The sequence below is a fragment of the Phoxinus phoxinus genome, assembly GCF_949152265.1.
Source record: "Phoxinus phoxinus genome assembly, chromosome: 14".
Classification (NCBI taxonomy): domain Eukaryota; kingdom Metazoa; phylum Chordata; class Actinopteri; order Cypriniformes; family Leuciscidae; genus Phoxinus; species Phoxinus phoxinus.
The window spans coordinates 1207006-1221261 of NC_136889.1; the positions used below are offsets into that span (position 1 = coordinate 1207006).

The following is a 14256-nucleotide window of genomic DNA, read 5'->3' on the forward strand; positions in this document are numbered from 1 at the left end:
TATTTTTCTGCCAAAATATAAGTTTGATGGTTTAACGTTTTAAAATGAAGAAATTAGGACCACCATAAAAAAATTATAATGACTATAAAATATTATTTTACAGTGAAATATTACAATAGTAATATGTATTATTTACTTGTTTTTTAGTAATAATAATAGTTGTTATTAATATTTTATAGCCATATTGATATATAAACACAAAATATTAGCCAAATTATGCAGCCCTAAATACAAGCAACAACAAAAAAATTAATCGCATTTTAAATTGCAATTCGATATTTTTCCTTTGGAAGCCTTGACAATTTTAAATGAACTAGTTCAAATAAAAACCAAATTAATTATCTGATTATGTAACATGCATGAAACTGATGTTCAGTTATATAATTTCTATTTTTTTACTGTCCGTTTTTACCGTGCTCATCCGTCCTGTATTTACTGTACATGTCACACACACACACACACACACACACACACACACACACACGCATCTTTCGTGCATTGGTATATTTTGCCGTTCTGTGCAAAAGCCAAACGTGATGAAATCCGAGTGCTGATGGTCTTCCACACTAACGGATCAAAGTAATCCCATTATGAGTGCATTTTTTCCCCTCTCTTTTTCCTCTCTGGGCCCTATAGTAACGCTCTGAAACGCAAGTATCAAACACGTAACGCAAGTAACTCTGTGGGCGGATCCCACTGTTGCTATTATACCGGCGGGATAAACGACTCTTGCGCCCGACGCAAATCTAACATGTGTTGGTCTGAAGTCGCTTTATTACTCATAGGTGTGGTTTGGGCGTAACGTGAAATAAACCAATCAGAGCGTCCTCTCACATTCCCTTTAAGAGCCGGCGCGCTTGTTCCACGGCGGATCGCTATTATAACGGCGGATCGCTATTATAACGGCGGGTTTGCCGGCGCACGCCAGGAGCGGTTCACAGCCGAGGAGACCGACGTTCTCGTCAGGGCCGTAAAACACAGAGAAGTGACATTGTATGAGGATGATGGAGAAACACACACATTAGCTTCGGTTAAACAGGCGTATAATAATTTGGGTAAATGTGTAATCTATATTTATGCCTATTTTTTCACATCTTCACGGACACAACAATGATTTCCCTCGTGTGTTCATATTTTTCCTTGTAATAATGTATGATTTGCAAAAATGAAAACTGTTGTGTCTGTTTATATTAGAGAATCAAAGTGTGTGTGTTGTTCACGCGCTACATAATGGCCAAGCACGCGCCCTTAAAATATCATCTGACTAACGCGCGGCGCCGCTGTCTTTAGACTCGGTTTCTCCTGGTCAGCGGCGGAGTTGTTTTCTGGAACTGCAGAATATCACCAGGGAACGTTTGCTGGGATCTGCGAACACTCTTATCAGTGTGGGCTTCCGATGTTTACACCAAAACAAATTGTTTATCAGCGTTTCACCCCGAAATAATGAGACGCGAGCATTTGGTGAAAACTTTCTCTGTCCTCTGTTTTTCCCACACACAGGCTTTTGGAAAACTCTCTGCTCAGCGCCGAAGTGAAGGATGGAGAGATTCTTCCTCCGACCATCCAGAAGCTGATGAAGGGATACAACAAATACCTCCGGCCTTTCTTTGACAGTAAGGACGTGGTGAATGTTTAATGCATGTGTACAGTGTGTGTAGGCGCTTTACTCCCTCACATGCTCGTTTGAAAACAGATTGATTGATGCTCCATTATATTACTGATTCAAATGTGAATTATAAATGTGAATAAGCCACAGCATCATCAGTCAGAAAGACACTTAGGAGAAGTGTGGTTATACATGCATAACAACATGCATTAGCTAACCTTCTCAGTAGTTAACCTGACTGAAGAATACTGTTTATTTTAAAGGAGAAGTTCAGTATTTTACACTTAAAGCCCTGTTTACAGATCGTATCTGATGAAATAGAACGGTTAAGATTAAACTTTGGACACATGCTCCCCCCCCAATGGTTGTCTATGTGCACTGGAAGATTCCTTCCTAAAAACACATTAAACTTTCGTTTACAAAGACGTGAAACTCACCGAGTGGTCAGGGGTGTTCACTGATATGATCCCAAAAAAAATCGCTGAAAAAGATGCTTTCTACTTCTACTTCCTGCTCAGCTACTGTTCGGACGCTTTTGCTTACTGCTCCGCGCTTTGCTCTATCGCTTTTATATTTTTTATATTTTTATATTTTATCTTCTTTTATCAACTAATTTCAACTCCAGCAAATCAGCACAGTGCTCAAACGCTTGGATTACAACAAAAAAGCTGAATTATTTTATTCGACCAGCCTCCCACTGAAAGTTTACATTCCGGGGAAGAGAAAACACAACTGCATAAGGATAAGAGAAAATGCCTCTTCTGGAATCTACTTGCTGCAGCAATTGCCACAGACTTTTACAAAGGATTGCAGTTCTTGAAACAAAGTTATTTGCGGGACCACCAAACCAGACGGAACACACAACAGAGCTCCGCCATGGACGCCCTCAGCATACAGCTGGTGAGTTTCATGAATCTACTGCTCCTCCACAGGCCATACTGAGTGTAGAGAAACAAGCCGATCGACTTACAAATCGATGGCACACACAGGGAGCGAGACCCAAAGGCACTCGAGACATCAGATTGTCACGAGTATCACATATTGCCGCAGTAGCATCCTCTACCCCAGACACGGCTCTGACAAGGATTGCAAACACTGGTCTCCTACCACCGCCTATACATCTTGAGAATAGATTTGAAGTATTAATGAATGTAAATGAGGAATCTCCAAACGTGATGAATGTGATCAAACACAGACTGAATAAGCCAGTAGCTAACACTAATGCTAACTTGCACTCAAGGTCGAGCAGACAGCGGCACTCAGCTCAGAGCCCAGCCGAGCACACGACTCTGATACTGGGTGACTCCATTATCCGACACACTAGTAGCAGGGATACAACTACGTGCTGCCTTCCACAAGCAACAATTTCTGATGTAAACAGGGAACTTGAGAACATTCTGATGAAACATAAGACTGCAAATCGACTCATCATTCATGTGGGGAAAAATGATATTCATAAAGAGCAGTCAGAACTCCTTAAGAAGGATTTCAATGAACTGTTTGAAACACTGAAAAGACTGAAAGTACAAACATTCATCAGTGGACCACTCCCAGCAAGAGGAACAAACAGGTTTTCACGGTTGCTTGGGCTTAATACATGGCTCCAAAAAACCTGCAATATAAAAGGAGTGAACTTCATTGACAACTTCAATCTTTTCTGGAGTCAGAGGCAACTGTTCCAACAGGACGGCCTCCACCCAAACAAACTTGGTTCAAGAGTGCTAAAGGACAATATCTACTTCTCCCTCAATCATCCTTCTGCAGTGTGTGCCAATCCACTCAACCTGAATGGCACACACACACCTGGACACAGTATGAATGACCACAGGACTTCACTCCAGCACCTGAATGGACATGCGGTTGACACGTCACACAAGGACAATGATAACACCACTCAGCCACAACAACTTCTGCTCACGGACACAATCTCAGCTGAGCCCTGCCCACAGAGCTCACCACAGATAGACTGTGACATACTAGAACTGCTCCAAGATTCAGCACCCAAGGACGACTTCCTGGAAAACAGCCAGGGAAACCAGGACAGCATATTACAGCCTCCGATAACACCAGAGCAACAGCCCCTCTCACCAGACACGCTATCTCTATCTCCACCATCTCCACTTCTGGGCTTCTCAGAGAAAATGGAAAAACTGGTCTATGCTGGAACCAAACTATCCCACTCTTTTGCAAGCCCACAGATATCAACCAAAAAACAGCAGGCCCTAAAACCACCAAAGCCTGCAGGCCCCGCTCGCCCTCCCCCTCCTCCTGCAAGAGTTCTTCGGGCTCTGCCACAACGACAGGGCTCACACCCTCCTCCTTCTGCTCGAGGTGAACTAAAAACAACTGATACCAGCTCTCATTGATATGTGCCGGGTCCCCGCTATGATAACAGTAACTTTCTCAAATGTTTACAGAACAAGCGGGAACCCTGTGTGCCTGTATCTTTCTCTATTGCTGTTCGATTACATGATAGAAAGTCTAAGGCCTTCAAAAGCCGCACAGCAAACCCATCTAATCTGGTGCCTATTACACGCCAAACTAAGACTGCTGTGTGTACAAAAAGTAAGACTGTCAAGTTAGCACTTTTAAACATCTGCTCACTTAAAAACAAATCACTTCTAGTCAATGACTTAATAACCACATACAACCTGGATTTTATGTTTCTAAATGAAACTTGGCTAGAAGACAACTGCAGTGCAACTGTCCTCAATGAAACATCCCCTCCTAACTTTACTTTTATGAGTGTCTGCAGAGCGGGTAGGAGAGGTGGGGGAGTAGCTGCTCTTTTTAAAGATGTCTATCAATGTAAGCAAATATCATTTGGTAATTACCCGTCTTTTGAATATCTGGGTATTGTGTTAAAAGGTGCTCCACACATTTTACTTATAATTGTTTACAGGCCTCCAAAATACTCTTCAGCCTTTTCTGAGGATTTTACAGAACTGTTATCAACCATTTCCTCAGAGTTTGACTGTTTTGCTATTTCTGGAGATTTTAACATCCACATAGACAATGCAGAAAACAATATGGCAAAAGAAATCAAAACTGTTTTAAAAACTTTTGATCTGACTCAGCATGTACATGGACCGACACACAATCGTGGACACACTCTAGATTTACTTATCAGTAAGGGTCTAAACATTTCATCGATTGTTATTAAGGATGTAGCACTGTCTGATCATTTCTGTATTTTCTTTGATATATTGATCTCTCCTGCCATTGAAGCTAGATCTGTGTCTGTCAAGAAGAGATGCTTAAATGAGAACACTAGTGTACTATTTATGAAGGCTATATCTTTAACACCAAGCATATCTGCTGACTCTGTTGATTTTCTCCTTGATTCTTTTAACTCAAAAGTTAAAAGTGTAATTGATGATATTGCTCCTGTGAAAGTCAGGAAGAGTGGTAGACAAAAAGCACCTTGGAGAAACTCAACAGCAGTGCAAAATATGAAAAGACAATGCAGAAAAGCAGAGCGCATGTGGCGGAAGACAAAACTTGTAGTCCACTATAACATCTACAAAGACACCATCCATGCTTTCAATATGGAATTAGGCAAAGCTAGACAGACTTTCTTCTCAAATATTATTAACAGCAACTTAAACAACACACGCACTCTTTTTGCTACTGTAGAGAGACTGACAAACCCCCCGAGCCAGATTCCCAGTGAAATGCTCTCAGACAGCAAGTGCAGTGAGTTCGCTTCTTTCTTCTCTGAGAAAATCAATAATATCAGAAAGGTGATCAGCACATCCTTGAGTTGCACTGGGGTCAGACAGATCGGACCACAACCTGAGAAAGTAGTTACTATGTCTGATTTCAAAGAAATTGATGGCAAAATTTTAGAAGAAACCGTACAGCACCTTAAAACATCAACCTGCGCCCTTGACGCTCTTCCCACATCTTTCTTCAAAAGTGTGTTAAACAGCTTAGAAGCAGATCTGCTAGAAGTGGTAAATGCCTCACTTCTCTCTGGAAGTTTTCCAAACTCCCTGAAAACTGCAGTTGTCAAACCCCTCCTAAAAAAGAGTAATCTTGATAAGACTATATTAAGCAATTATAGACCAATCTCAAATCTTCCTTTCATTGGCAAGATCATTGAAAAAGTTGTTTTCAATCAGCTGAACAAATTCTTAAGCTCGAATGGATACTTTGACAATTTTCAATCTGGTTTCCGATCGCATCACAGCACAGAGACAGCGCTCATAAAGATAATTAACGATATTCGCTTAAATACTGATACAGGCAAATTATCAGTGTTGGTGCTACTCGACCTCAGTGCTGCTTTTGACACTGTCGATCACAACATACTTCTTGACAGGCTGGAAAACTGGGTGGGGCTTTCTGGGATAGTCCTAAAATGGTTCAGGTCATACTTAGAAGCGAGAGGTTATTATGTGAGTATAGGAGACCATAAGTCTGAGTGGACATCCATGACATGCGGAGTTCCTCAAGGCTCAATTCTTGCGCCACTCCTATTCAACCTGTACATGCTTCCAATGAGCCAAATAATGAGAAAGAACCAAATCTCTTACCACAGCTATGCAGACGACACACAGATCTACTTAGCCCTATCGCCTAACGATTACAGCCCCATTGACTCCCTGTTCCAATGCATTGATGAAGTAAACAGCTGGATGTGCCAAAACTTTCTTCAGTTAAACAAAGACAAAACTGAAGTCATTGCGTTTGGAAACAAAGATGAAGTTCTCAAGGTGAACGCATACCTTCACTCTAGAGGTCAAACAACTAAAAATCAAGTCAGGAATCTTGGTGTGTCTCTAGAGTCAGACCTTAGCTTCAGTAGTCATGTCAAAGCAATAACTAAATCAGCATACTATCATCTGAAAAATATTGCAAGAATTAGATGCTTTGTTTCCAGTCAGGACTTAGAAAAACTTGTGCATGCTTTCATCACCAGCAGGGTGGATTATTGTAATGGACTCCTTACTGGCCTTCCCAAAAAGACCATAAGACAGTTGCAGCTCGTACAGAACGCTGCCGCCAGGATCCTAAGCAGAACCAGAAAATTTGAACACATCACACCAGTCCTCAGGTCTTTACACTGGCTTCCAGTCACATTTAGGATTGATTTTAAAGTATTATTACTGGTATATAAATCATTTAATGGCCTAGGTCCTAAATACATTGCAGATATGCTCACTGAATATAAACCAAACAGATCACTCAGATCATTAGGATCACATCAACTAGAAATACCAAGGGTTCACTCAAAGCAAGGAGAGTCCGCTTTTAGCTATTATGCCAGCCGCAGCTGGAACCAGCTTCCAGAAGAGATCAGGTGCGCTCATACAGTAGCCACATTCAAATCCAGACTCAAAACACATCTGTTTAGCTTTGCATTTACTGAATGAGCATTGTGCCACTGTTCGATATTAAAGTTTTAGTCTGAGAAAGAGCTAAGAATGTGAATGCTGGGCTAAGGAAAGTGAAAAGAATGTGCAAGTAAATGAAAGAGAATAGAAAGTTGATACAGGGAAGTCGAAAGAAGATTGAAAGAGAAAAGGAAGTTGATAGATGGCAAGTCGTAAGAAGATTGAAAGAGAATAGAAAGTTGATAGATGGTAAGAAGATTGAAAGTCGTAAGAAGATTGAAAGAGAATAGAAAGTTGATAGATGGTAAGAAGATTGAAAGAGAATAGAAAGTTGATAGATGGTAAGAAGATTGAAAGAGAAAAGAAAGTTGATGCATGTAAGTAAGAAGATCCTTTTAAAAGAAAGATCTATAATAGCTACCGGTCGATATAAAATACGTCCGACTGTTTGCACTGTATTTTATTTTATTTTTTTTATTTTCCAAACTGTGATTCAGGAAGATTTTATTAATTTTTAGGGCTGTCTGATTGGAAGAGATTTTGAAGGGGAACGGGAGAGCTTCACTCCGACGAGGCGAGTGAAGATTATACTATGGAGAGTATAGAGGTTCGCTGTTTGTTTAAAACAGCAAAAGTGAAACGTGCTCTGTGGGGGCCCAGTGGGGCAATACTGGTGTGGTACACCACCCCAGCAGAGGACGTCCCTGGATTAGGTCCAGTGGCACCGCAAACCTGCTCAATCGCTTCCATCTCAGATAGGGGTGATTATTAATTATCAGGGCTGTCTGATTGGAAGAGATTTTGAAGGGGAACGGGAGAGCTTCACTCCGACGAGGCGAGTGAAGATTATCTATACTATGGAGAGTATAGAGGTTCGCTGTTTGTTTAAAACAGCAAAAGTGAAACGTGCTCTGTGGGGGCCCAGTGGGGCAATACTGGTGTGGTACACCACCCCAGTAGAGGACGTCCCTGGTGTGTGTGTGTGTGTGTGTGTGTGTGTGTGTGTGTGTGTGTGTGTGTGTGTGTGTGTGAGACACCACCCCAGCAGAGGACGTCCCTGGATTGTAGGTCCAGTGGCACCGCAAACCTGCTCAATCACTTCCATCTCAGACACGGTTTTAATTATTCTTATTTCTTTTGATTCTTTTTAATTTCTTCTATGTAAAGCACTTTGAATTACCACTGCTTAGCTTTGCATTTACTGAATGAGCACTGTGCCACTGTTCGTCCGACTGTTTGCACCGTATTTTATTTTCTAAACTGTTTTAATTATTCTTATTTCTTTTATTATCTATGTAATTATTTTTATTTTTATTTCTTCTATGTAAAGCACTTTGAATTACCACTGTGTATGAAATGTGCTATATAAATAAACTTGCCTTGCCTTGCCTTGCTTTCCAACTAGGGCTGTCACTTTTGTGAAAAAATCCTTTCCATCAATCCATTTTCGAGACATAAGTGTTCATTGAATCGATTGTAAATCGATTTTCCATGTCTAAAGACGTTTCCATTTTCAACGCCAAATATAGGCCAATCCACGGACAACTAACAGGCATTAGGACGAACGTAAAGAGGGCGCTTGAGACGCACAATATTTGTGATGATTTATTGGCATGAAACTTCATGTACAATTACAAACAGGAGTGTAACATTCTCGAAAAGCCGAGTGGACTGCCATAACATCAGTGAAAAACATCACTGCAGGCTTTAGCATGGCTGTTTTCACCAATAGAAATGTCAAACAAATTTCAGCCTGTAGCCCGAGTCTGTTAGCTATCTGTAGCCTATGCTTGAACTTTTCTAAATACTGGCGACACCTTATGCAGAAGTAGGCTATAGTTTGCTGTTATGTGTGTTTATCAGAACCTGCAGTTGCTGTGTGATGCGCGTTCGCTGCGGGCGTATCGTGACGAGCTGGACGCGCTCTGAGAGAAAGCGCCGTTCAGACAGGGCACGGCATTCGCGGCGCTATGAGACCCATTCATTTCAATGGCTTGCGAGACATTCTGTTTTGTGAAAGCAGCTCTTTTGTTTTTACCTCCAAAACACACCAACAATTGGTCAGATCTATGCCGATTGTTTATTTTCTGTTGTTGTTTCATTAACATTACCGGTAATCACACAGAATATTAGGCTGCTGGTCCGGCCCTTTAAGACCTGCACGTACACACACACACACACACTCGTTAGATAAACTCAGTGTTTCTCCTCGTCTCCTGTTGTAAATTATTGATGTTTTTCTGTTGTTCTCCATCCGTCTGGTCTCTTTCTTCACTCTCTGCTCCGCCAGTGTTGAGGAAGCTATTTTAAAAGTGTAGCTTGTCAAACTTATAACTTAAAGTCGACATTAAACAGAAGTTGCACTTAATTTTGTTTGTGGCTAATTTATTGATTGGTTGTGGTTTGCTATTGGCTGATCTCACGTGAGTGACAGGTTGCCCCGCCCACATCATCAGAGAAGCGAAGAGATTCTGCAAGAGGGAGTTATTCTCATTCAAGATTACCAGGAACATCAATTTAAAACAATATGCTTTAAAAAAGTAAATAATTGTAGCCCTTAAAACTCATCTTTGATCACCAAAATTACATATTTAAGCGTTTTTTCCTTAAAAAAAAAACTTCATGCCTTAAAATATCTTGAATGTAACTCGACACCCTTGCCTCATTTAGTATGCGGGGTTCTATGAATTTGCAAATGAGCCCCGCCTCCACTCACTCAGCTCAATGCATGAACTAGTAAAGCGTAAAACTTGAATGCATTTGGATTAAAGGGTCTGTTTAATGAGACAGAACTCCAGTACAGTTGTATAAACCAAGTGTAAATCCAGCCGTAGAAAGAGCAGGAGTGTAAGGAAATCATTTTTTGATTATTGCCTCAGCAAATATTCACAATCTTGTCGTGTTCCTATGCAAACATTGCTGTTTTTTTGTTCATTTGTCCCCCAAACGGTTCATTTAAATCCTCTCTGACTCACTGTGTTGAGCTGATATAAAGACTTCAGAAGAAGTAAAGCATATTTGCTTTCCACATGATCAGCTTTAATGAGCAGAGAGAGTTTCGCTCCCAGGGTTTCCATCTTTAACTGCGGTTCTCAGAATGATTATGAGTTATTGAAATGCACATGATATTTACTCGTCTTCTCTCCATCTCTGTGGTTTAGATGGTCCTGTCACGGTGGGCATGAGTTTAGACATCGCCAGTATTGACACTATTTCAGAGATCAACATGGTGAGAGGAACAGTGCTTATAACTTGAATATTCTTGTGTGCTCCTGAGTATTTATTTAGTTATTTATTTATTTATTTATTTATTTATTTATTACATACTTGAGGTTAAGGGTTTGTTCAAATTCTAATCAACTTTTGTCTTATTCCACACATCATTATTATTATTATTATTAACAACAGTCATTTAAAAAATAAAAATAAAAACAATTATATTACTACTAATAATAATGAATAATGGACATTAAATAATGATTTTTAAAACAATTTGCAAAATATAATTGATATTTAAATTTTTAATTCACAACAATAATGGATATTAAATAAATGATTATTACAAATATTTATTATTACTATTATTTGTTTATTATTAAATGTAATACAAATACTATTTATAAAAATTTTAACATTTATTAATAAATAATAATATTTACAAATAATTTATATATTTTTTCTATTTTCAAATGACATCAACAATACAAATAATACAAATACTATTTATAAAAATGTTAACATTTATTAATAAATAATAATATTTAAAAATAATTTATATATTTTTTCTATTTTCAAATGACATCAACAATACAAATAATACAAATACTATTTATAAAAATGTTAACATTTATTAATAAATAATAATATTTACAAATAATTTATATATTTTTTCTATTTTCAAATGACATCAACAATACAAATAATACAAATACTATTTATAAAAATGTTAACATTTATTAATAAATAATAATATTTACAAATAATTTATATATTTTTTCTATTTTCAAATGACATCAATAATACAAATAATACAAATACTATTTATACAAATGTTAACATTTATTAATAAATAATAATATTTAAAAATAATTTATATATTTTTTCTATTTTCAAATGACATCAATAATAAAAATAAAATAAATAACAAAATGTATTTGTATTATTATTATTATTATTATTCGTTTAATATAAATAATAATAATAATAATTCAACATTATTATTTTTATTGATATTTTAATAATAAAAATGATACAGAAAGAATGGAAAATAAATTATTTATTTATTATTACTATTATTTGTTTATTATTAAATATAATAATACTAATACTAATTCAAAATAATATTTAAACTATTAGTATTATTATTTAAATTACAGAAGAATAATGCTACTAATAATGAATTATAATTTTTACAAATTGTATTATTATTATTAATGTTTTTTAATGCCATTATATTTAATGACAAAACAATTCTTAGTATTATTTTTTGTTTAATAATAATAATATAACATTTATCAACATTTGTTATTATTATTTCTTAAAATTAAGGGGTTTGTTCAAAATCTTTACCTCAAGTATTAAACTTTTGATCCCACACCGTTTCTAATTGGCTGTTCAGAAAATGTTTGTATTGTGGTGACGCTCTGCTGTCGTTATACAAGCGTTGGATTGCGTGTTTGATTCCAGGATTACACGGCCACCATCTTCCTGCGCCAGCGCTGGACCGACGAGAGGCTGGTGTTCGAGGGCAATAAGAGTCTGAGTCTGGACGGGCGTCTGGTGGAGCTGCTGTGGGTCCCGGACACCTTTATAGTGGACTCCAAGAAGTCCTTCCTCCACGACATCACAGTGGAGAACCGACTGATCCGGATCTTTCCCAACGGAACGGTTCTCTATGCCCTCCGGTGAGGCTTTATCTGCTCTGGTGTTGTCAACTTCAGTCCCAAGTCGATACTGAAGTTTTAATCATGTGACGCTTTGAGCTTGGGCTGCGCGATAAAACGGTGTCGGTATTTATCGACGGTACACCATTGTCGGTAACGATATAAAAAATGTTCGATGTAGCGTTCAATAGGGCTGCACGATTATGGCCAAAATGATAATCACGATTATTTTGATCAATATTGTGATCACAATCACCTCCCGTTTAGATTAGCTTAGTCACCTCCCGTTTAGATTATTGTAATTCCCTTTTGTTTGGCCTCCCACATAAAACTCTTCATAAACTTCAACTGGTCCAAAACTCAGCTGCTCGTATCATTACTCGCACCCCTTCTATTCATCACATCACTCCTATCTTACAACAGCTGCATTGGCTCCCTATTATTTATCGTATCAACTACAAAATACTTATCCTTACTTTTAAAGTCATTCATAATCTGGCCCCTTCATATCTTTTTGATCTCCTCCATATACCCCCACACACGCGTACTCTTAGATCCTCTTCTTTTATTCATTTCACCGTTCCCCGTGTCCGCCTTGTTACTATGGGGAGTAGAGCTTTCAGTTTCTCTGCTCCTCAGCTCTGGAATTCGCTTCCACCGGACCTCCGTAATATTGATTCTCTCTCACTTTTCAAATCCAAACTCAAAACTCATCTGTTTAGAATAGCTTATTCCCTTTGACCACAACTGCACTATATTTTAATTGTATTGTATCTCATTGTTTTTTAAATTTTGTTATTGTTGTTGATGATGATGTAAGGTGACCTTGAGTGTCAAGAAAGGCGCCTATAAATAAAATGTATAATAATAATAATAATAATAATAATAATCACGATTAATTATCACGATTACTTGTTGATTTGAACCAAAACAAATTGTTTTGTCACATAGGCTAATTATATGCATCCAAATATGTGCATCAAAATAAAATTATTATTCACCATTCAGTGCATCTCCTTAAAGGATGGGTAGGTAAGAATTGTCTAAATAACTTTTTTTCAAATTGGCTTAAACTGTCTTCATATACCAATACATAATTAAAATGTAAGTACTTTGAAAAAGAGAGTATAAAAATTGAGTGACTATAGTGTATAGTGCTGTGTTGAAAAAATCGATTCACCAATTCTAAATCGATTTTCATATTAATTTCTAAAGATCGATCCGTAACTCAGAGGATCGATTTAATAACAGGCCTACATTTTCCCCATAAACACACTGAGACACGGCGACCGGCGGCGCTGCTAATGCGGTTTCTCTGAATCCACTTGTTGACAAGAAAGGAGGAATGAATCGTTCACATGATAGCGCGTTTTTTGCGCGTGCAAATTCGTTTTCCAGGCGCGCCTCTGTTCATGGTTGCATAGCAACGGCAGACGCAAAGGGAAAGCACGCGCTTGTTGAGAGGAGAAAGCGGTGCAAACTCGTGCAAACTGCGCTCTCCATGATGACGAGGAAGTATCATCAAATAATTAATTGATTTCTCGCCCTTGCATTAGCTTTACTAGTAGATATATTCATTGAGATGAGAAATAAAAGCCGCCCTGTACAGCGATGATCAGCTGTTCGGCCGAGCTTTCCATGTTGTTACGGAAAGGCCGCTGGTTTTTGTCACATGACCTGTTGAGATGCATTGAAGTGCTTCTCACTGAATTTGCACGCGCATAAAACGCGATATGTGAACGGCCCCTAAAGTGGTATCGTGTGCGGTTCGTTGTATCTAGTTTAAAAGGCCTTTTAAATATGAACGCAGTTTTGGATTAAATAAAAGGACAGTCAATTAAGTCAAATAAAACACGTTTTATCTCCTGTTTAGTTGGTAACACTACATTAAGACACCATTCATTAACATTAATGCCTTATCTAACATCAATACATTGAGTGAACAATACATTTTTACAACATTAATGTATGTTTGTGAATGTTATTTAATACAAACACCTGATTGTTCATGAACAGTTAAAACTTTTGATTTTAAAAATATAAGATCGGATCAGATCGGATCGAATCGAATCGAATAATGATAATCGATTCAAGATCTTGAGAATCGGAATCGAATCGATTCTTGAAATTTGAATCGATACCCAGCACTAATAGTGTATTTAATCTTAAAAAAACACAGCTCATTAATTCCTACCGGGACGAAACAAGTGATTGGCTTGCGCGACTGTCACTCTCCGTCGCCATGACTACCGCCGCTATTACTGGCTCTGCCAGTCGCGCACCCGTCTTTAGGTGGGAGTGAATGGAATTAATGAGCTGTGTTTATTGAAGATTAAATACACTAGAGTCACTCAGTTTTTTATACTCTCTATTTCAGAGTACTTGCATTTTAATTATGTATTGGTATATAAAGACAGTTTAAACAAAT

General features: G+C 38.0%; 1 protein-coding gene across 4 annotated transcripts in view; it reads left to right on the forward strand.

Moving 5' to 3' along the window:
* LOC307010796 (gamma-aminobutyric acid receptor subunit pi) overlaps positions 1-14256 on the forward strand; it is a 75966-nt gene that overhangs the window by 49088 nt on the left and 12622 nt on the right. For all 4 annotated transcript variants that reach the window (XM_079635783.1, XM_079635784.1, XM_079635781.1 and 1 more), the window contains 3 exons: positions 1501-1613; positions 10107-10174; positions 11632-11849. In XM_079635783.1, the coding sequence (XP_079491909.1) occupies positions 1501-1613; positions 10107-10174; positions 11632-11849 (399 nt within the window). The remainder of the gene's footprint in view (positions 1-1500; positions 1614-10106; positions 10175-11631; positions 11850-14256) is intronic.